Raw genomic sequence first — 23,425 nt, forward strand, 5'->3', positions numbered from 1 at the left:
ATATCATCAGAAATGTCACATGCAATTGTACACCTTCACATCCATGAAGAACTTGTTGAACATTTGGCATGTTGGTATATTTCAGGAGCAGATGTTATACCAAACATCAGTTTCTTATAACGGTACAGTGAGACCAGCATGTGTTGTAAAGTTTGTTATCCCTTGAGCTTCTTCACTGAGCTCCAGCTGATGATAATCCCACTTGAGGTCTTATTTTGAGAACACGCTGCTTTGGGTCATACAGTACCGTGCAAAAGTAAGTTGACAGTCTGTTTCAAGTCTCGATTCTCTACTCTATCTTTGATCCTCGATTCTCGCAAGGATCAAGGATCGAGAATCGAGGAAAGACAATAGAGAATCGAGTCAAAGGAATCAAGAATTTAATGAGCCGGTTGCTTGACTGATTCCTTGATAGACTAATATCACAAGCGCAACTGGGAATATGAGTAAAAAAAAACGCCTGCCAAAGTTTCTCCTGACAGATAACGTTGTTCAGAAGTAACACAGAAAAGCGAGCGAGTTTAGACCTCTTTCAAATCCAGTTGCTGAAATTGCGAAAAAATCATGTGCAACGAACGACGCTATTCTGTGTGATTGCAGACGAGATGATTACTCTTCTGGCCATATGATCGAAGCATACTCAACAATCACACGGACTGTAAACAGTCTTCAACACTATCGCACTGGCCTGGTATTTCAAGTTTACTCTGTAGCCTTCTAATCAAGAGCACGATCCGCCTGACAATTTAGCTGTAACCTACAATATAGCTTTTTAGTGAAAATTACTTCCATAGTATTGTGAGAGAGGAAAGTCTTTGAAACTATGTGTATTCTGTGCGATTGCGGAGGAGATATTATTTTTCATCCGTATGATTGAAGCATACTTTACAATCACATAGACTGTAAACAGTCTTCGACACAATACAACAGAGTGGCATTTCAAGTTAACTCCGTAGGCAGTTCGTAGACCTTACTGGATACATGTCATCAGTAACACTGCAGTAGCAGACCTTTCTGGAAACAAATGCTGGAGACCCCGAGTTTCATTGCCCAGCCTTGTTTGTTTATTCCCTTACAAGAAAAATCAATCAACAGTCACTGGGATCAGGGTAATTGGGGAAAGAATATTTACAAAAAAGGCAGGAGACGAGAAAAAGACAACATGTTGCTCTCATACGAACTCCCAACTCGAGGTATCAAAAGTTGGATGGAACAGCTTTTGCTACATGTACTTCGTCCTGCGATGATGTCATTCTCAGTTCACTCGCAACGTTTGTTATTTTCAAAGAATGAAACCTTATACCGGTGAACAAGTTTAGCACCGAGATTCGACCATCAATGTAATTTTCCTTCAGGGGCGTTAGTAAACACTTGAACGGAACGGAACGGAATGTACCGGCTATTTAGAGATATAGCGATTCAATTCATGATCCTCAATTCTTGCAAGGATTGAGTCAAGGCTGTCAACTTACTTTTGCACGGTACTGTATCTTGGAGAACTTTACCCAACGTTGGGATAGGGTGTCTTTCTCTTGTTATCTCTGCACATATCTACACACAAACAAATCTCCACAGATGGTTTTGGGGCTACAACAACTGGACTGACTCAAGGTGTTAGACCTTGCACCTTCTCAATAATGTCCATTTGGTCTTAGACTACATGTACATTTGTAGCTTTTGTAACTTTTTCTCAACTTTCTCTCTCGGACTGAATAGCACTTTTCTAGTATGCTGTGCTACTGGCTTAATGTCATTGTCCACATGAATCTTAATAAGATAATCATTCAACTTGCCAACCCCTTCAAAACATGCTTGATATTTGTCATCAATGTCTTGGGTACTACAGCATTGACAAGAAGTCCCAATCTGAGTACCTGAAACTCTGTAGCTGTCTTCTGCCTCGTATTGGCCTGCCTTCATTGCAAATAACAATAAATTCAGCTGTAATTTCCTTTCCAGCTACACTCACCACTGCCTCCAATTTTCCCAGAGTGTCTATAAATGGTTCCAATGAGCCATAAGGGTACAGTTTCTGGATTGACTTCTCTGACTTACATTTTATACCTTTACTCTTCAGCTCTTCCCATGTCTTCTGATCCACAAACATTACAAGAAGATCCAGAATACACTTCTAATAACCACACCACCAACTTGCAAATCAATGGTCTCAGCACCATTTTCTGTGCCTGATTTCTTGAATTATCCTGTAAAGCATACTCATCCTCCTCACATTCTGTGCTGCTTTTTAGACAGTTAACTCCACCATTGTTGCTCTTTTCCTTTGCCTTGCTTTTCTGTTCTTGATGCTTAGATGTCTTGCAAACTGAAGCAAAATGTCCCTTCATGTGACACCTCACACATTTCTTAGATCTTGCTGGACAGTTATTTTGGTTGTGTGCAAAACTTGCCGCTGAGCCCGCATGGGTAACACTGATCCTTTTTCACAGCAGAGTCCTTAAGCTCCTTGTCTTTGATAACATTAACACTTACATTCCCATTTGTGCCGCCTTCAATTTGCCTTGCTTGTGCCTGTGAAAGTTCCAGGGATCAAGCAATCCTTTGTGTTTCTGCCAGAGTTAAATCCTGGCCTTTTGCTTGAAGTTTCTGCTGAAGATCCATAGACTTGCATTTATCGATGATTTGATCCTGTACAATGTATTTGCTCATTCCTAGAATCTCCAAGCTCGCAATTCACAGGCTGATTGCTGAGCCGTACTACAAATTGATCTACTGATTGGTGTTCCTCTTGTTTTATCTGGCGACAAATGTTACGCTCATATGGTTTGTTTACTTGTGGTGTAAAATACAGTGTGCATCTCTAGTGTTTGCAGCACACCTTTATAGCCATTGTTGGTTTCACCCCCAGGAACACCAGGATCAGTCAGAGTCTCAAACACTTCTTCTTGGACTTCCATACCTGCACAGTGCAATTATTATAGTTATTATAATAACACTTTTTTCTGAGCAGCTACAGTAACTCCTCGACCATTGACATAAAATTGGAAAGTTTTCTTCCAATGTCGCCATTGTGTTCCCACACTCATGCTATCTCCTTTGCAATCAAATGGCAACTTATTCTGCAAAGGTCATCATTTGTCACCATAACTGTTGCTCAAATCTCTTCAGGGCACTTATCAAACTGTTTCTATGCTTGTCGTCAATTGTAGTGAACGGATTTAACCCTTTAAATGACAGATTTAACTCGTATAGAACCACAATGTGAACTGCTCATTTACTATTCCATGTAATCCTACCCATAGTTCACTTGGTGCTTATAGTGAACATACATCACATACACTACACAGGTGAAGGTCTCTGACATACAAATCCAGTCATCATGTTTCACCTGTTTTAGACAAACAAAGAAATTTTACATGGTATCCAAGAGATACAAAAGGAGCAAATGACCGAAGTTGAAGAATGCAATACACATAGTGTTCAGGCCATTCTGATCTATTTATCCATCCCTGAAGTAATTGTCACAAGTCAACTATTTTACTTATGTGTAGACTGTACCCAAACTCGTGGTAAGTGTTAAAAGTTCTGGAGAAATTATTTTAAGAACTACATGTACATGTGCAACGACCAGAAAAGGCCCGCAGGCTACATGAGCCCATAGCCTTTTTATGCGGGGACATTTGTTATTTGAGTTCACTTGTTAGCGTCCTTTTGTCAGGTTATTCCAGACTCCAGCACAACACTGCTTTTGAGTCTTCATCATCCTCAAGCTCAAGTGCGTGAAATGGCTGTAAATTGCATTGGAAATCTTCTCAGAGGAAAAGAGGTATTTACATTTAATGCTCTGAACCCTTCAACAAATTAAAGCATCTCATGTTGGGTCAATAAAGTACAATGTTGATAATGATGAAAAATCATATTGGTGTTAAGAGAGGGACTTTCGCAAACGGTTTTACATGTATTTCTTTGTTTAGGGCATTTCAGAAGACAAAGACTTTATAAGCGATTTGTTGCTGTCACGGTTAAAAGATGATGACCCTGTTATTGTGTCTTGTATTCTGAAACTTGGACAGGTTTGCCAATGAAATGTTTTGTGTTTTGCAGTAATGTTAACAGTATCACACAAAGGCAAGTTGACAGACTTGACTTGATTCCCAAAACATGTTTTTGCATCTCAAAGGTTGGGGACATTCATGGTTAGAGTGGGGAGAATCAAGGAAGAAGCAGCCCTCAAACTAGTGCAATACAATGTATCTTCAAAGGAAGATAAATAAGTTAATTAAGTTGTACTGAATGTGGTCAATTTCCAGCACCCTGTCAATGTTACAGTATACATGTACATTGTCCCAACTTTGTTTTATTAGAAAAATAGACTCATGAATGATAATAGCTGAGTGTATAAAAACATGAGTTCACTGATAAGTTTGTTCTGGTTGCTTTGTATCATTGACTAAATGCTACATCCTTGTAAAAGGTAAGCATTTGAAGACAGAAAAATTGACTTAACAGTCACCGAACAGGAGTTTTGCACACACAAAAGATGAAAAAAAGAAATTTTTTCACATGGCTTTTGAATATCCTTATTAATATGTTTAGCAAAATTCATGAGATGACTCGAATTGGTACAATGTACATGACTTTGTGAACACCTCTTAACTGTTTCTTCCTCAAAACATACTGAATGAGTCTGTCAGTGAAGAAGCGCAAGTGGGAAGAAAACCTGCCTTTTGACAGTTGGCTAATAACATCACGACTTTGTTGACTAAGGCACATTTTTCAATGATTCTTCATGTAGTGAAAATATGTGTAATGGCACAAACTTTGTGTCTATCAAGCTTGGTAACTGTGCATATTCTCACTCAACTGGCCAAAGCGAAAAAAACACTCTTTGTTTGTCCCCCCAAATTTTGAATAAGAATTGTTTTTGTTTTCTCTTGGGACTATTGTAAGTCCCAAGAGAAACTGGAAACAATGTTTATGTTTTTTTTTTTTTTTTTTTTGGGGGGGGGGGGGGAGAGGACAAACAAGGAGTATTATCTATATCTATGTCTTGTTGTTTTTCAGATTTTAGTTGATAATATTCCAGCCCCTCAGTTTGTAGCAGAGATGTTAAACCTTTTAAAAAAGAGATCATTTGAATGGTGAGCAAGATTGACACACATACTTACTAGTCAGAACACGTTATACTTAAATAACAGAGCAGTTACTCAAAGCCTCGTTTTTCTTCCAATCAAAGGATATGAATTCATTTAGATTAAATCAAAATTCAGTCCATGTAAGCAAGAATTAAAAGGAAGAAAGGACTTAACTTTTGGTCTTGTTTATGTCTTATCCACTCAATATAACAGTAGTGTAGTATAATACAGTCAAATGCAATGAAGCTGACAAGAGGCTTCTACAGTTAGTTGTCAGGCATCATGTTCTTTTCTGAGTTATGTTTTGGAGAGTGCGTTTGTAGTTATCAGGTCAGTGTTGTCTCAAGGAACTGAATGCTCCCATATGGTTCAGAAACTAATTTCCCTTAGCATTTTACTACTGATAAATTATTTTTAAAGAAAATACTGAAACAATCCTTGTGTTACAGGGAGGAGGTGCAAAATGATGCTTTGCTGCTGTTGGTTGGTGATTGGATCAGCTCTGCGGATTCACCACTTGTAGACAGGATTGTGTTTGGACTTTTGCCTTTTCTTCTCCTTAATCAGCATTCAAAAGCAATTGCTATTCCACTGTCCAAAAATATAAGTGAATCTGTACTAGCAAGTCAACATGCTCTCTTGTCTGGAATGAAGAACTTTGTCAAAAGAAAAGGTAAAATAACTTTAATCTTCAGCATTGTGCCTTCATCTTCCTTTATGAAAAATATATATTGACAAAACTTCATTTCACTTTTGGATGTTGCAAACAACCCATACATGTACTTCAAGAACTACTGCAGTGCATCATGGTTCACATTACTGAGTGATTAACATTGACCCAGAGGAGGGGTAAAGTGTATTGATTTTATTGTAATAGTTTTCACTGAAATGTAGATGTAATCAGGTGTTTTGTGTGCCTATTTGTACTCAATTGACTGCTACCCTTGAGGGCTTTCTATCACTGATGAAATAATCACTAAAAATCCGAGCTAGCTGAAGGGAAACCAATAATAATAATAATAATAATATCATTGGCTATTTAAAAGTGGACCTTAGGAGTTAAATGAAGGGGTAATCAAAAAATTCCTGCTCATGGTCAGAGCAGGACTTCAATTCAGAACCTAACCTACGGCACCTGACCACTTGACCACACTGCCTCCCATTGCTTGAATAGGGTGTGCAAGCCTGCTTCCAAAGTTACCTAAACCTGCAGTACAGGCCGCGGGTTTGTCAGCATTACATGCATGTTTCCTGCCCGAAAAGACGCCATATTGCATACAATTTACACTACATTTACACACACTAAACACATTGTGTAAAACAAGATGCACAAAGGGCGTGTAAAAAAATGCATGCAACTTTTTTGCAAGTGCCGTCAAAATTTACACGCAGAAGCTCATTAAGTGCGTGTATGAGTGTTAAAGTACATGGAGTGATGTTATCGAGAGATCATTTTATTCGCCTGTTTTTTAGCTTAACTGTTTACGTGTAATTTTTATTGGTTTAGATTCGCAACAAATTGAAATTCTTCAAATCCTATTAATATTTTTGGGGATTTTTAAAAAAGCTTGAATGCTTAACATCTTGTCATCAAGCGACCAAAATTGTGTGAAAAAAAGTTGAGAGCGACAACACGACACGGCATACTGATACGGCGAAGAAATGCGCTCAATTCTTGAAGTTTCTCTTCGATACAGGACTTTGCTTTACCTACGTTTCACAAAATTCTCGTTCTCTTCTCTTCATTCATGACAAGTAATGCTGACCAGAGCTTCGTGCTGGGGACGTCATTTGCGTAGCTTTGTAAATAGATTTGTTACAAAGACTCCAGTTTTCGTTTGTATGGAACAGTGTAATTTTAAACTAAACAAAATAATTACATCCTTCCACAAGTTTTTATTGACTTAACACAAAAGCGTAGCAAACGTTTTGGGGTTTTTTTCTTCTCTGGGTCGAGTTTGCGGCTGAGAAGACTTTACATACACTCCGTTACTTGTCAACAAAAGTAGTTATTTATGGATATTTGTCAAAACTATAGTTAGAAGCACACGAAGTCTAACCACACAAGATGGATGCCCTGGTTATTATACACACCCCAAAGCATGCTGGGGCTTAACAACGCAGGGGGTATGATGTAACATCCCCCTTTTTTTAAAGAAAAAAAACTTATCACAACAGAGTATCTCAATATGAACAGGCTAGCAAGAAAGTTCAAAGTTTGAATTTATTTAAAACAAACTTTCACGGTCCGACATAAGGGCGTTTCCATAATGAAGACTTAGTATCCAATGTTCAAGTGTCCAAAGGAATGTTTCTGTTTCACATAAAATCAAGAAAGTCTCAATCTGTTCCCACAAATTCAGGTGGGTGGGTGATCTCACGAGTATGCCTGAGCAAGTCCACTTCCTTTAGTGGTGCTGGATTGCACTGTGAGTCACTACTGATCGACTTCTCTGTGGACTGAGATGATTCCCGCACTCTTGAAGGACTTTGTTGCATCTGATTTGGCTTGTTGACTGCTGAAGCTGTACTTTGGGGCTGGATTTGTGGACTTGCGATAGCTGGACTTAGGTTCTTGGTAACAGGTCTGCCAAGCTGAAGCTGTCTCAGCCCAGTTAGCACGTCTTGAAATTCATCAGGATCCATTTCACAGTTAGAGTGGGAGGTCTGGCCTGCCCCGTTGTACTAGGATGAGTAGTGTTTGAGACATGTGGGAATGACGTTGGTTCTGGTTGACTAGGCATGTCCGTGGGACGGAAGTTGTCAGCCATTAAGTGGGGCTTAACAGTCACAGGACGAAGTGGTGATGAAACTGAATGGACCTCATTTGCACACTTACTGTGCAAGTTTACCAGTATGTTTTGTTCGCAAAAGCTTGGTATTTGTTGTCTGTATTTTTTTTTCAAAATGTGATGCAAAATTGTGGTTCATATACACGATTGTAAAATTGATTTTTTATGATGACCAACATCTTTTTTCATTTAAAGTGCTACTGTGTCCAAAAAATCAATTCTTCTTTTTCTTTGGATTTCAACACTGTACACATTAACTACAATTGACCAGATTTTAAGCCTTGATTTCAAAAAGACACCTGCCTATTTGAATTGGAATTTTCCTATTTACCGGTTAGAATCAGCCATTACCAACTTTTAAATCTTGAGAGAGCTGGATCGAGGAGCAAATGATGTCAAAGACTTAGTTAGTTAGTTTTAGAATGCAATGTGTGTGTATGTGCCTGAATCAATATACAGGACAGGAGTTTTGGGCTTTCAGACTTAAACGCTTAAGCTGCATTAACACGCTGAAATTTTAAGCTAGTGAGGAAAGGGTTTAGCGTTAGGGCTAGCTAAGGGTTACTTTTCCCTAGATGCAACTCTCTCTGAAGTCCATTTAGTCAGTTTTGAATGAGAGTAATGGCGGACCGTGAACTCAAAGTTAACAGCTTTTGGATAAAAATCAAAACTCCAAATTTTGCCAGTCAGGTGTTAAGGAAACCAACTTCCAAAAATTATGTGGAAAAAAAGAAAGTTTCCTTCAATGGCAGTACAGTTCCTTCTTTACAGTTAAGAAATTTTTCTCTCAACAGAGTGGAAGAGTTGTGAAACCAGTGGTGATCCAATTGAATTGGCTTTGGGCAATGGTCTGCTTTTTCATTGGCTTGGAGAAAATCTGATAAAATTTGATGATCAGGGTGTTAAAATGGTGAGACAAATTCCTTTCCTGATGTTTCCTTTCCTGGCCCAATTAAAGTAATCTGGATAGCAGCTTTTAACCCTTAAACCCCCGTGGGGTTCCCCATTGACGAGTAAAATCGTCTGGCGTTAGACAGAGTAAAATCTATAAGTGGCACTCTTGGGAGTGAAAGGGTTAAATCATCACCTCTCACCAGGTGAAAATGAAATATTAACTTTGGTATCTCTAAAATGACGGAACGTGGTTAAAAAGGAAATCCTTGTGTTCCTTATTTCAAAGGCCTATCCAATGAGACAAAATATTAGTTTGGATTTTTGAGGCACTTCAAAATTCTTCAATCATTTATTAGGTGCAGGACATGATAAACTATGCCAAGAATTGTGAAGATGAGAGCACTTTTCGTGTGTTGCTTAAGTGTCTCCTTGGAGAAGTGCTCTGTATGACAACAAGCCAGCGTAAGATGCAATTCTGTGAGACCATCACAGGGTATGTGCTTCCAAGCCTTTGGGAGGTAACAAGACTACAAGGGAATTACCAGCCACCAAAGGTAAAATTAATTTCATAGCCTGGTACGCTTACCGGTATCTTTCAAACCTTTCGCAACTTTGAAGTCACTTTCATCTGAATCTTTTGCTCAAGAAGGAGCATTTGGTATGATAATATTTGAAGTCAAGTGAAGCTTTGATTCTCGCAATTATGAATGCAATTTTAGCAATTGCCTGTGATGAAATGAATCAACAAACAAAATGATACACAAATGTATATTAATGAATCATGTCTTGAACTGCAAATGTGAGATCAAGTGAAGCTATGATCCTCACAGTTATGAGACCAGTGCAATTATTGCAATTGTGTAGAGAATCCTGAAAAATTCATAACTTCAATCGGGTTTGAACCTGTGACCTTGCGATGCGGATACATTGCTCTAACCAGCTGAGCTATAAAGCCACTGATGGTGGGAGCTGGTCATTTGTGGGTCAAATTAATATTCATGATGTCTGAAATAAATCATATACTTAACTGCAAATATGAAATCAAGTGAAGCCATGATCCTTGCAGTTGTGAATGCAATATTAGCAAATGTGTGGAGAACCCTTTCAGGACTGGAAAAAATTAATATTAGTGCTAAGATTCTGTCCTTGCTATTCTGTAAAAAAGCCTGGGGTATTGTTTTTGTTGGAGTTAACCCATTGACAAGTAAGGGGCCGTTGACATATTCACTTTGCCCCCGCTTAACATCAACTGAATGTTTAGGTCAGACTCCCACTTGAAATTTTTGCTGCTCTAGAAGTCCCTGTCTCGCTCCAGTCGCTACAGCTGATTAGGAATATTCACATGCACTTTACAACAAGGAGAGGTCAAAAACTGACTGCTTTAAGAATGTGGCGAGAACTTCATACCTACAACTCTGGTTTCTCCATTTATCCTACCTGTACAACTGCATTTTCCTGTTGATCCTATTTGTATCTCCTTCTAAATAAAGTATTCAAAGGAAAAGCCAGAATCGCTAGCCCTCATGCACATTCTTATAAACAATGTGGTCCATTGGCAATCCATTTTCCCTGTAATGTATGCATTACTCTTTTGCTACGCAGATGCCGCGAGCTTTGCTCCTTGTTCAGCGAGATGTCAAAACAACTAACCTTGTTCCAAACGACTGTGAAAGAAACTAAACGCGCAGGATACCTGATCTACGAAGACCCAATTTCGAACTATGAAAAGTTTATCGCACATTTTTTCCGGCCAAACAAAGGTCAAGGTCTTGCAAAGGAAGGTGTTGTTCAATCAGGCAAAGAAAAATGGGGAGAACTTTAGGACACAGTAAAAAAAGTTCACAATGTAAAATGTAGAATTTATGGTGACTAAGGACAGAGTTTAACCCATTGACTCCCAGGGGTTCCCCTGACCGGTTTAGGCCGGTTTGGGTGTCAAAGGGTTGAATTAAAAGATTACAATTTACATTCTTGTCTTGTTAAACTTGTCCTTCTTTCTCTTCAATTTTGTGACACATGTTCTAAAAATGTGTCAGTCCCCCCCCCCCCCCCCCTCTAAACGTCCAGTTCATGTTAAGGGGGATGGCTCTTACCTACCAAACTGTTGCTCTGGACTCCTTCAAATAGCCATTTCTCTAATTCCTTTAACTCTACAGTTATCCTATCTTGTCAAGTGTTTTCTATTTAACATTTCTTTGTCTGGTTCAAATCACAACCACATTTGGTAAATCACCTGACCAAAACAGTAAATGCCTAAAAACTTAGCGAGTTAAATATGTTTTCCACAAATTTTTAACGCAAAAGTGTGAGAACATTCTAGCACAAAATCTGTAGCATGGATTTTAAAAGAAATCATTTCTCAAAATAATTATGACATCATAAGGCCCTACCTTGATACACTTTTCAAAATATCAGTTCCATTTTTTGTTGAAATAGAAATTCCATGCTACAGTTTATGAAAAATGATGGGACAGTTCCCATCCGGTGAAAAAAGTGCCTCTTCCTTTCGTTTCCTGAGAGCTTTTACCTGTTTTACACTGAAACGCACGGCAGAGGACTGGGACTAGTTGTGCAGGCGCGTTCTGATTGAAGTGATATCACATTTCTATTGAAAACGTTACTTCATAGAACCATCCATGGAACCTTTTTGCAGGGCTCTTTGACTAAAAAGCTTTCTTAGCAACCAATGTCTTTCTGTAGTTACATGTAAGTGCCATCCCCCTTAAGCTGGGACAAATTGAATATGTCGATGGCCCCTAAAATCGTCTGGCACTAGACAGAGTAAAATCTATAGTCCTCTTTCATAATAGCGGCCAAACAAAATTTTCTTTTGTTTTAATGCTAATAAGCCTTTCCAGACTCGCTATGACAAGCAAATTTCAAAAGAATATTTGTTTCAAGATGAGGGTAGTAGGTCTAATTTACATAAATACAAAAGAATGTATAAGTGGTTTCCATTTATGAAATTGGTCTAGTAAGTCTCACTTCCAGGAGTCAATGGGTTAATGGGGATATGGTTGCTATCCCACACTAAAATAACATGCACCTTTACTTTAGAAAAGATTTTTTTGCTGTTAGGTTTTTAAGGATGAAGTGGATGTGGAACAGGGACAAAGGTGTTATGTTCCTCTTCATCTACTTGGAAGCGTGACAAAGTTGCTTGGTAAGCACAGCACCAAAAGGTTGAACCATGCTGAAGGGGCTATCACACTCTGGTTATGTGGCATTTTGATAAAGACCCTACCAACTCGATCAGATGCTGCTTGTGGTAAGGGTTGTTTCCTTTGAAATAATTTACCACCATAATTTTGAGGGATAGACATGTTCAAAGTTCCTTCCTGTGTTGTGGGTTTAAAACCTTTTTTACTTTCTGGGTTGCCATTCATAAGAGTAGAAAAGTCAACACACTTGATTTTGTAAAGCTCACAGAGCTAATTTCCAGGCTAGAATAAGGTCTATGTCATCTATGTGTCTCCCATCCATCCCAGTCCACCAGTTTAGTGTTCATCTCTTTTACATTCTCCAATAATTGAGTGATGTATACAACAGCTCTACTTTCTCAACCTCTACTTCTTCTCCTGGGCACCTACGACATTATGTTAAGTGCTATCCACATTTTGGTGTTTGTTAAACAAGTGTTTTAAATGAGACTCCTAAATTAGAAATCACCTGGCAAACACTTGATAGCTCAATGTATGTGAAATTCATTTTTACAGGAGAGTGGTGGATTTCAAAAGATGAAGGATGCTGTGAGGGCAAGTACACAAAGGTACCAACATACTGTTTGTATGCACATTTCCCATTCAGCCCTAACTTCTGTTTAAACTTTGCATTTGCTAATGAGAAGTTTCATTGTTTACTTTTTATTTCAGCTTTTAATGTTATTGTTCAAGGTCATAACATTTGGCAGTGGAATTTCAACATGTCCAAAAGAACAGTTCAAGGAATTACTTAAAGATCTGCTTGAGGTAGATAAAATAGTCAACTTTCTAAACAATGTTAATTGATGACTTGCATTAAATTTTAATTGTTTAGAAGTCAAACTAACTGAGAGATTAGCCAGTCACCATTGCATAAAAAATTAATAGACCTTCAGTAGGCAAAGCAGATTACACAGAGCAAGAATGAGTTCAGCTGTCTGCCTGACCAGAGCTTAACGCTTGCCTCATGTGCGACAAATGAAGATTCATACTTTACCGTACTGTATATGTGTTACTATGGTCTACTTTTTAGGCATTGAAATGTTATGGTAGAAGCCTTTGAAACAACATTTATCAATAAAGGTCACTAATAACACACTCAACAGCAACTACATCACTTGATTTGATTTTGCAATAACTTAAGAGGCAGCATAAGGACGGAAATTGAACAAGCATCTTTTTTCCTTTTAGTGCCATCTTTCAGACAAGCTCATGCTATTGAAATTCCTGGCACATGTTTGGTGTAAACCTTCCCAGCTGGATAGGGAGAGTATGTCAGCTCTGCTACAAGTTCAGTGTTTACATATTGTAAACACTTACTTCCATTCTTCTTCAGAAAAGATGGGAAAGGAGCTGTGTAAAGCAACGTTCCTAGGTTTGTTAAAGTTCTATTTTCAACCCCTCAAGTATGTGATTTTTCTGCATTTATACACCTATACCTCTGTATGTATTCCCAATAAAATGGTTTGGAGGACTGGAAGTTGCTTCTAACATCAATACGAAATTGTACCTTTGATTAGATGAGAAGTTATACACTATTCAATCATTGCCATTTTTTGAGGAGTCACGTTATTACATGAATATAATGAAGCATTTTTCAAGGATGCAAGCAAAACCTACATGTAGACCTTTTAAAAGCACCCTTTTGAATTTAAATATAAATTATCAATGAATATGTGTTATAGTTTCTCTAGCAACCTGCACTTCTTACAAGATTAAACAATAATGTCCTACAATAGACCTTCAGTTAAGTACCAGTAAACCAAACTCTTGCTAGTCATACCAAGAAAATTATGTTAAGTCTATTTGTTGAATGAGCCCAGGGATTGAGGGCCCCTTGTTCTGGTGCTTTTATTGACTTTGTTGTGCATGGAGCTCTCCATCCACGGATTGGCTTCAGTGTTGAAATCTTCAGCTCTACATCAGTAATAATGTAATAAGTTGTAGTTTTGATTACCATGGCAGTTACTGATTTACATGTAAGATGATTTTCTTAAAATGCAGTTCCTTCCCTGCTGGTCCCAATGGTCAGCCAAGTTACAGCAGTGAGGAAATCGGCCATGGCATTTATCATGACAGTGAAGAATCAAATGTCATCTATCCAAGGTGGTCCTGTAGATGCATTGCTTAGTGAATTGGTTGATAATGCTGAAGAATTGATTGCTGACCCTGAACAGTTGCCAAGAGTTCTTAGTGCATATTTTAGCCCAATAATGTTATTAGGAAAGCCTAGATCAAAGCCTTCTTGTGAAATAGAAATTGTAAAAAGTACATTGGATTACATCTTGGAACCTGTAACATGCAGTGAAACACCTACCTATGTCAGGAGAAAGGTACTTTCCTGTCTCAGGAAAGTTGTCACACAGGTATGGGTATTAGTTGTATCTCTTTCGCTTTGAAGGACTGTGTCTTTACTGTATGACAGAAGTTTCTTATAGCTCTTTTGTAATGTACTTTGAAGTGAATACATGTACAGTACAGGTACATGTAATGGTTCAGCAGTTAAGTAATACAGGACTTGTTCCATGTTTACATAGCCTCATCTAAACATGAGGAGGGGTTGGGAAAATTTGAGACAGTTACATGTTCATAACTGTCGAGAATTCTCCCAACTCCCCCAAGTGTTTAGATGCGACTATGTAAACATGGAAAAAGTCCTCTATTGCTTTTATAATATTTCTCAAAAGTAATTTGACAAATGAAGGAAAATGCTGTTTTCTTTTACTTCTTGATTAAAACAGATTTTCTTGATACATGCTCATATTTCCTACCAGCCAATCAAAAAGTGTGTCTTACAACACATAACCAATCAAAGTTCATGTGATGTCACAGCCATGTTTACATACTCACATCTGAACACAGCTCTTGACCAATCAGAGTACTATCCTAATTATTTTGAAATCTTTACTCTCCTGTAGGATATGATGGATAAACTTCTACCTGTATTGGTGCAGCTCTTAAATAAATGTGAAATGGACTCAGTTTTACAGGAAGATGAAAGTATTTTGCTGCATTTGATAGTTGAAAAATACACTCCAATAACAGCAGGACTGTTGCAGGCTAGTTCCTCTTTCTGGAAGCTGTTAAAGAGAGTATTGCTACAAAGAACAATTGTCTGCACTGGACACCCATCACCAATGATGACTGCACTTGGTCAGGTTGGCATATGAATTTGTTAAAAGTACTCTTCATTCAGTTTACATGGTTATATGTCTTGGATAATCCCTTTTGGCTCCCTTTAGTCACATTTTTGTTGGACAATGATTTTTGCAGTCATCTTTCGTCGAGTAAAGTTGGTTTTCAAAAAAAAGCCAGGACAGTTTTATGAAAGAGGTTAATGCTGAGAAAGGCCCCACATTTTGAGGAAATATACATATCATGGCTCAACACCCTCTCTTAAGTTATTCCATGATTATTTCCCATGAAGATTGCATAAACCCTACTTGAAAAGCATTTTTTAAGAAGACCTCTTTAAAAAAACGAGATTTCCATTGTTTTGGTACTAGTCTGTGGTGTGCATTTCTAGTAGTGGTATTCTCATGGTTACCCAAGCTTTTTCTTGGATTGTTGACTCATCAAATGGTTGGATGGGCAACCTCCTAATTAAAAATAGGATCAACATTGGATAGGTGACCACCTACATGTAGAATACAGGGAAGTCATTTAAGGGATTTATCTGAAATAATAAATTATTAGTCCTTTAAGGGATCTATACCTCATCTATACCAACAAATCCCGTCATGTTCTCTTCTCTTCTGCATGATCAAGCCTCTCCAGGCTTTCAGTCTGTGAATGTTCATGCGATCTGTACAAACAAAGAAAGCTTGTTGAATAGTCAAAAGAGGGCCTATACTCGTACTGTAACTACCCGTACATTGTAGTAGTCTTTAGTTCCCTGAACATGTATCATGATTTTGTTACCATAGAACTTTATCGTCCATGAAGGTGTTACTTTGCTTTGCTGTGTCAGATTACAAACAGATTTTTCCAAGCAATCCCAACAGAAGAGCTAAAGATGCAGTTATTAACACTTCTTGTGGACACCCTGCTTCAAACAAAAGACATTGATGAAGGATTTGCAGTCAAGACCACTATTTTGAAAGTGGGTTGTGATTATAAATAATAAATTATTACACTATACTTTATGATTCTCAATTTTGTTAATAATACAATTATTGCAGTATGTGCAAGGGAAAAAAATAAGGTCTAGTGAAATATAAAAGTTCTACTTTTTACTAAAAAAGTCACTGGTAATTTCAAATGTACAGGGATGGCACAGTGGTGAGAGCACTTGCCTCCCACATGGCCCAGGTTCGATTCCTAGACTGGGCGTTGTGTGGGTTGGGTTAGGGTTAGGGTTAGGGTTAGGTTCTCTACGCTGCACCAAGAGGTTTTTCTCTGGGTACACGGGTTTTCCCTTCTCCTCAAAAACCAGCATTTGCCTTGGTTTGAGTTAATTGTTGATTTCAGTTTAGTGTCCCCAATTAGCGCTCCAGCCCTAAAACGACTAGACACTTAAATAAAGTTCCTTTCCTTTCTGTCCTTTCTTTTCATTTTTAATTAATTAAGAAGCATACCATCTGTGTACCCATTCCATTAGTATGAAGTTAACACTAAAGATTTGAGATTTAGTTTGTCATGTTCTTGTCTGTAGCTTTGCCTGAAAGCAGATATGGTGGGTAAAGAGTTGGTCAAGTTTGATCCAAAGAAAGAAAGCAAATCAAAGAAAAGAAAAGTAACAAGGTAAGATTATTGGTAGCAAGAATGATGATTGCCTGTCATTAATCTGTCTGTTCTTCAATTTAGTTTCACCTTGCTTGTTGTAACAGTTGAACCTGCTAAGCCCTATATACATATAAGTAGAAAACGTTTTTCAATCAAGGACATTTGTAGGTCTTTTCAGGACAAACTTAAATACGTACACACTTTCCATTCTATTGTTAACATCAATTTGAATTGTAATCACAAATTGTAACATCACTGTCAATTTGTATCAGACGTTATCTTTATTTCAAATCTTAAATGTAACACTTGCAACTGAAGATGATCGAGATCAATCGAAACATGTCTTGTTTTAAACTTGAAGTTGTTGTTCATTATTTACAGATTTTTGTTTGTCTGCGATTATCCAGACTATTTAGAAGCATAACCTGATGGGCCTTCTAAGCACGTAGCAGACTTAACATGTACCTTCTTTACCTTTAGAAGCATAATTCACAAACTTAAAGTTGTTTTAAATTATGTAGAGAATGAATTGACTGGAAATCAATGATGATGATAGTGAAAAGGATTTTTCTTTGGTTTCTCAGGGTTTTCTCCCTCTTCATGAAAAACTAGCATAAAACTGTCAGAACTAGGTTGGCCTAACCCTAACGATATGTACACGTGTATCAATAGAATTAACTATGACAGTGTATGATTTCATCCAAGTGTAAGTGTTTGCCTCTGGACATGGAATTGGGCACACATGAGGAAAGAAAAAAAAACTCTAACCAGGGTAAGAATTGAACCCATATCCTCTGGATCAGCTTAGTCAGTAGAGCAACGGTGATCTACATGTAGTGCAGCAATTTTGGGTTCAATTCCTACTCTGGTCTGAGTTTTTCTCTTTCCTTTCATGGGTCCATTTACAAGTTGAGTTATTTGTTTTGGTATATACGGAGCCAAATACACACTCAAGATTCTGCTTTCTTTAAGTCTGTAAAATTGAGATTTGAATCATTGAATTGAATGATTTTTTAATGCAAAGAAGTAGACATGAGGATGACGACCAAAGCAGCCAAACAAGTCAAGACTTTCAAAGGGTGACTGTCATTTTAGAGTTGTTACAGCACAAGATCAATGTTAAGGAACCACACCTACTTCTGCCAACATTATTTGCCATTCTTACAAGGTACCACTTTTTGTTGTTTTTCATGTAATTTTAGCCATGAGTTTTGATAAGTCATATAATGAGAAAGGAATGATGTACCATCAAACTAATATTTTTACCTCATGCTCTGCCACAGTCTTATAGCTTCCATCCTATGGAATGTAGTAGGAAGATTGAGTGGATCCGTGACAGCACAGACGTCAGCTTGTTTGTGCAAAATACATGTATAACAAAGTATGACACTTTGTTATATTAACACCCCTCAAACAACTACTTTTAGATTTAAGAATTTTAAATACCGGTACTAAGTTTTATTGTAATATTTACATGTATCTATAAGTTCAGTTTGTAAATGCTCTCTTTTCATCTTTTAAATTTATGAATAGTTATTACTTTTCTCTAGTTTTAGCAATTACATGACCCCACAAGCTTGTAGCTTTAAATTTTTCATCATGTGTAAATAAAGGTTATATTTATGTATGTATGTATTTCTGAATTACTTGCAGTTGTGTTGAACTTGATCATAGTCAAGCAGCATCAGAGTACATAATGCAGCTGGTGTTTTCGCTCATAGTCAGCATCTGTCACACACTTTCATTTAACAGCCCTTCTTCACTTACAGGTTGGTTTTATTTTAACCATTCTTACCATAAACAGTTAGAATGCTAAATCTTTGGTCAATAGCTCTCTTTTTGATATGAAATGCGGTTTTGCTCTTAAAAATGCAGTTCTCTATTCGGGTTTTGTCTAAACTTTGTTACTTGAAGACCAGCTGTTTTGGTGACTGATGAAACTGCTAGATTGCAAACTGTTTCTTGTGTTAAAAAAATGCTTTTAAAGACATTGTATCCTTCCTTGTTACTCTTCAGGCCTTTTTCCTGAAGATCAATTCGATGTTGAGCTAATTATTCAGTGCATAAGGTCCTCTGAAAGTCCACAAACACACAACCAGGCCTTGCTTCTTCTTGCAACTGCAGCAAATCTCTTTCCGGTGAGTAGTTTTTCCTTGAATTTATCTTAGTGTGGAATTGTTTTGCTTAGAATTGAATAACTTCTTTGGACTCATGTGCTAATTCTCTGGACTAAGGTATTTTTATCAATGCAAAAACGTTTATGGTGGTGCTTTGTTTTGTCTTCATTTTGTTATTTCAGGAGAAAGTTTTGCATAATGTGATGTCAATTTTTACCTTCATGGGTGCTAGTGCAGTGCGTCAAGATGACAGTTACAGTTTTGAAGTTATCAGTAAAACACTGGATACAGTTATTCCAGCTTTGATTCAAGTATGTGAAGGGCTTGATACCTTCTTTCAGGATTCTGCAATCAGGAACTTGTTGTTTTAACTATTGATTGTGTATGGCTTACCCAAGGTTTGGGTTGTAACTGCTTCGGGTAGCTGGACAGCTATGCAATGGGTGTGCGAAAGGGGCACAGCCTTCTCTTTGGATTCAGCTCTTTTTTCTCTTTGTTGACAGGAGTTGCTGATTGTTGCTGCTGTAAACATCGCAGATGTTTCTCCAAAGCCTTTCGTAGTTGTATTTCTTCCCTCTGTTTCCTTTCCTTTCCAATTTCCTTGCGCATAATCACCTATGTGGCTTTTTTGATAGACCTCAGTGACTTGCTTTTGTTTCATCTTAAAAGGGTGACACCAGTTGAAGGCCACGGCCTTGGCACTTTGCCAGGTGGTGTATAGTCTTAAAGTAAATCATTATTAATACAGATTTTCTAATTCTCTTCCTTCATGGTGTGGTAAGAATAAATGAAGAGGAGCACTGGATTCATTCTCGCCACTCTCCCCTAGGAAAGTGATGTGCAGCCCTCTGAAAAAGGAGAGGGACTCACTTGTCTTATTAGCCCTTCTACTGAGGAGAACACCTGCACGTTTGTCTACTCTCTCATCGGAAGAAGATACAATGTATCTGTAATAACATATACGTGTAGGTCCACTCAAAAGCTTTGCCCTCTTGATCCCTTTCCTTCCTAAGAGTGCAATGCATTTGTCTTGTCAAAGGTTCTTGTGATTGGCGCCGCTTTAACTCTGCTCTGACTTAATGTCATCTGCAAATAAACTGTATGTATTCTTTGTGGTGTTATCGTGGCTATTCTTTCTATGGACCTCAAATCAGACATCTTGTTTAGTGCCAACCACCTGTTTAAAAACTGGCAACTTCAAGGTTTTGTTGTTGTTTGTCCTTTTATTATTATGATCATCATCATCATTATTAAAGGAAAAACATTTCTAGGGCCATTTTAGTACATTGTGTGATACTTTGAATTATTTAATTTCTTGATGTATATGTCATTAACTTTATTTCAACAAAACCAAATTTAAGTAAATCAGGATAATCTAATTGTCTTTCAGGCTGGTGAAAAAGAGCAGTTACCACATTTGACCAAAAAGGATGTTTCTTCACTGAATGATGTTGTGACAATGTTGATGCGGGTGTTTGCAGATGCTTCTCCACACATACCTGAACATCGGCAGCTTCCCCTTTTCACTCACCTTATTAGCACCCTTGGATCAAATCAGTTTCTTCACATAGCTGTTCTCTTGTTGATTGAAAAGCAAGTCATTCACGCTCGAAACAATTCAGATGATCAAAAACAGGTTAAAGTATCATTAATACTACTTGGATATATTTTTACAAAAGCTATTAAATGAATCAAGCAAAGCTTTTATCTTGTTGATGTGGCTCTTAACTTCCAAAGAACATCCATCCTAACCCAAGAAGAGAAGTTCTATATTTTGGCTTTTGTGGGTAGAAGTGTAACAGTGATCCCAACCCTTATTGACAGATATCTACCTAATAATGTTAGGTCATGATAGATTGCTACATCTTTACTCCGACTCTTGCAGCCTTGTTCATTATCATGAGTTGTTTCTGCTTACACCCAGTTTTTTCTCCTGTCATAGGCTGGTGTTAAAAACCCTCTTGGAGTGGAGTTTTGTCTAAGTCTTTGTCTCAGCTTTGACTCAAATGTCCAGGTGCATGTATATCTGTAAAAGACCACATTTACTCATGTATAATTATCTTGTCACTTTATGATGCATCAAAACAGCTGTTTGACAGTAAAGTGTATCATTTATACCTCTTAGAATTGAATACCTTTTTGCCTAGAACTGGAAATGGTAAACTTGTTTTTAGAGAATATGAAAGAGAACTTTTTGCTGAAGTATAAAGGATTATATGGTGAAACAATTTTGAACACTCACTGAAAAACTATTTCCCCATTAACCCTTTGACACCCAAACCGGCCTAAACCGGTCTAACGTCAATGGGGAACCCCGGGAGTCAATGGGTTAAAGTTTGAAATAGACATTAATTTTTATACCAAATAAACAAGACAATCTATTCTCCTCCGTACCTTTAAAGTGTATATTATGTATACCGTCATATAATAAGGTTAGGTGTTTGTTTCTTCTTGAGAAAATTTTCACCTACCTTGCGAGCAGTCTCCTTTGATCTTCCTAGATAAGTCAGGAAGAGGAAGGAGAAACTGTCAGTGGCCTTGACTTTCCTTGATTTGCTGCTCATCCAAAGAAATGGATGAGTCAGTCCAGTTTCAACTTGTCAAACCTTTTTTTTTAATTTTTGGGCATGATCAATTGCCACGCATCATCAATATTATTGAAATTTACAACAGGGTGGCAATTTTCAACTGTTTAAATTGCCACGAGTGTTTGCCCGTAGTACGTTGGTTACATATTTACTAGCCTGCCAGAAACCCATAAATTTTTCACTAAAAAATGAAATTGAAATGGCAATTTAAAAGTATGAACTATCTTGAGATTCCAAGGAAATGATTCCTTGGTTGTCATGTGTTTGGCACAGTTGTTCAAAGATCCCGACTGTTTGTTTTGGTTTTGTGGTTTTGCAGTTACTGGTCTCACATGACTGACACCCAAATACATTAGAATATTTAACACATGCTCAATACGAAAATAATGTTGAGATTGCTGGCAGAGTCTTCTTCCTCTTCTTGACCTACTTGGTATCTAGAAAGATCAAAGGAGACTCTGCTGGCAGGGCGATTATCACCTCTCTTGAACGTACATTTATATCTGTCCAAATAAATTTGGCAACTGTACTGTAATTAAACTGGAAAGATAATTGTTTATCTGTTACAAGTGGTGCTGCTACATTGCTAGGTGTCAGAGTATATGAAAACTGTGTTTACAATAACATTTAGAGTCTACCTGCTTGTAGGCTGTTCTTAATTTTTTACCCTTTCATGGGTAGTTATGGCAGCTTGTGCTAAGATATTTCAGAATAGTATACCCAAGTTATAATTCTAGCCATGTAGTATTTTGTCCCTTGGAACATTGAAGTTTATTTTTTTACTCTTTATGACCACTAAAAGACCACTAAAATCAATAATGTTTGATAAATAGTAAGGTTTGAAGTCTCTTGTTGTGGTTGTTCTTGATTTTTACAGTTGTGTAAGTGCTCTTTGTTTTAATATGTACTCTAATGCGTTGTCCACTGTTGCAAGACAGAACTTGTTTTTCAAACAGTCTTGCTTTTAAATTTTTGTAGGTGGAGGCAATGTTGAAACTGTTGCAATACATTGATAGTCTGCCAGTTGAAAAAATGAGAGGTACTTCTAAAGTAAATTATTTACATTTATGCGTAGAGCTACAGTTATTCTAGGAAGGTTTTTATATCTGGTTCTTTAAAATTTAAAGTCCAACGGGTCTTGAAAAGTGTATTCCCCTTGTTTGGGTCAAAGTGGCTGGCTGGTAGAACGTCCTGTTAGAGAACGGACAGCCAGTTAGCCCACCAAGTTGGTTTTCTGGCTGATGGGCTAAAAACACATGGTGACAATATGAGCCATCAATTTTCTTTTGTTTTTAACCCGTATCATGATATTTGAATTTTTTTTTTTTTTTTGGCACAGGTTCTCTTAAGCCCAAAATTAGCCAAAAAACTTCCAGCTTCTTAAATGTAACCCCAGTTTTTGATGTGAATACACACTCTATCAAACAACTATGCCAGTTCAAGTATACTGCCCTAGGCATCATTCCTTCTCTTCTCAACAGTGGGGATTTTGACAGTAAGGTCTGTATGGAGTTAATTGTCACTGATTTTTAAATGATTTAGGGCCATTATAAGTCCTGGCCACAAGAATTAACAGTTTTGAGAGGTGTTGGAACAATGTATTCAAATGTGAGGAACAAGTCACTTGTTTCTTCATTAAGGCCATTATACTAAACAAAGTCCTACTTGTTCAATACAAAATATCGGCACTCCTTAGAGTTAATTTAAATGGGACCAAAACCCAAAGACTGACGGCGTTTGCTGGTTTTCCCTAATCCCACTTCAAATAACTCCAGCGACCATAAGTACATTTCATTTTCAACTCTTTAATTAAGTCAGTGTGTGTTTCTTTTTGGTGATAATTTATTTGGTTCTTAATGGAAATATAGGTCCATGATGAGATGGTAAATGCTCTCTTCTTGAGGTATCAATACTTTTTTTTTTATTGTCACTTTGGGCAGTTCATGGTTATTTCCATGATTTGCCAGACCAAAGAGTTTCCTTGTGTTATTTGCTTAGGTTACTAGAGGATACATT

At 37.5% G+C, this 23,425-nt stretch overlaps 1 protein-coding gene across 3 annotated transcripts in view; it reads left to right on the forward strand.

The window, feature by feature from the left end:
• LOC138022975 (HEAT repeat-containing protein 1-like) overlaps positions 1-23,425 on the forward strand; it is a 41,094-nt gene that overhangs the window by 6,855 nt on the left and 10,814 nt on the right. For 2 of the 3 annotated variants that reach the window (XR_011126696.1, XM_068870010.1), the window contains exons 6-29: positions 3,677-3,784; positions 3,933-4,031; positions 5,023-5,099; positions 5,543-5,766; positions 8,680-8,795; positions 9,136-9,333; positions 11,858-12,047; positions 12,496-12,548; positions 12,652-12,747; positions 13,171-13,354; positions 13,984-14,345; positions 14,898-15,137; positions 15,950-16,081; positions 16,634-16,722; positions 17,729-17,872; positions 18,358-18,473; positions 18,721-18,842; positions 19,004-19,132; positions 20,212-20,457; positions 20,764-20,835; positions 22,388-22,448; positions 22,749-22,909; positions 23,278-23,312; positions 23,408-23,425. The exon at positions 23,408-23,425 is cut by the window's right edge and continues 106 nt beyond it. Coding sequence is in view for 2 of the 3 variants with exons in the window: in XM_068870010.1 (XP_068726111.1) it covers positions 3,677-3,784; positions 3,933-4,031; positions 5,023-5,099; positions 5,543-5,766; positions 8,680-8,795; positions 9,136-9,333; positions 11,858-12,047; positions 12,496-12,548; positions 12,652-12,747; positions 13,171-13,354; positions 13,984-14,345; positions 14,898-15,137; positions 15,950-16,081; positions 16,634-16,722; positions 17,729-17,872; positions 18,358-18,473; positions 18,721-18,842; positions 19,004-19,132; positions 20,212-20,457; positions 20,764-20,835; positions 22,388-22,448; positions 22,749-22,909; positions 23,278-23,312; positions 23,408-23,425 (3,272 nt within the window). In the remaining variant the exon portion in view is untranslated. The remainder of the gene's footprint in view (positions 1-3,676; positions 3,785-3,932; positions 4,032-5,022; positions 5,100-5,542; positions 5,767-8,679; positions 8,796-9,135; positions 9,334-11,857; positions 12,048-12,495; positions 12,549-12,651; positions 12,748-13,170; positions 13,355-13,983; positions 14,346-14,897; positions 15,138-15,949; positions 16,082-16,633; positions 16,723-17,728; positions 17,873-18,357; positions 18,474-18,720; positions 18,843-19,003; positions 19,133-20,211; positions 20,458-20,763; positions 20,836-22,387; positions 22,449-22,748; positions 22,910-23,277; positions 23,313-23,407) is intronic. The other variant, XM_068870011.1, reaches the window with a different exon arrangement.

This window comes from Montipora capricornis, chromosome 11 (genome assembly GCF_036669925.1).
Source record: "Montipora capricornis isolate CH-2021 chromosome 11, ASM3666992v2, whole genome shotgun sequence".
Classification (NCBI taxonomy): domain Eukaryota; kingdom Metazoa; phylum Cnidaria; class Anthozoa; order Scleractinia; family Acroporidae; genus Montipora; species Montipora capricornis.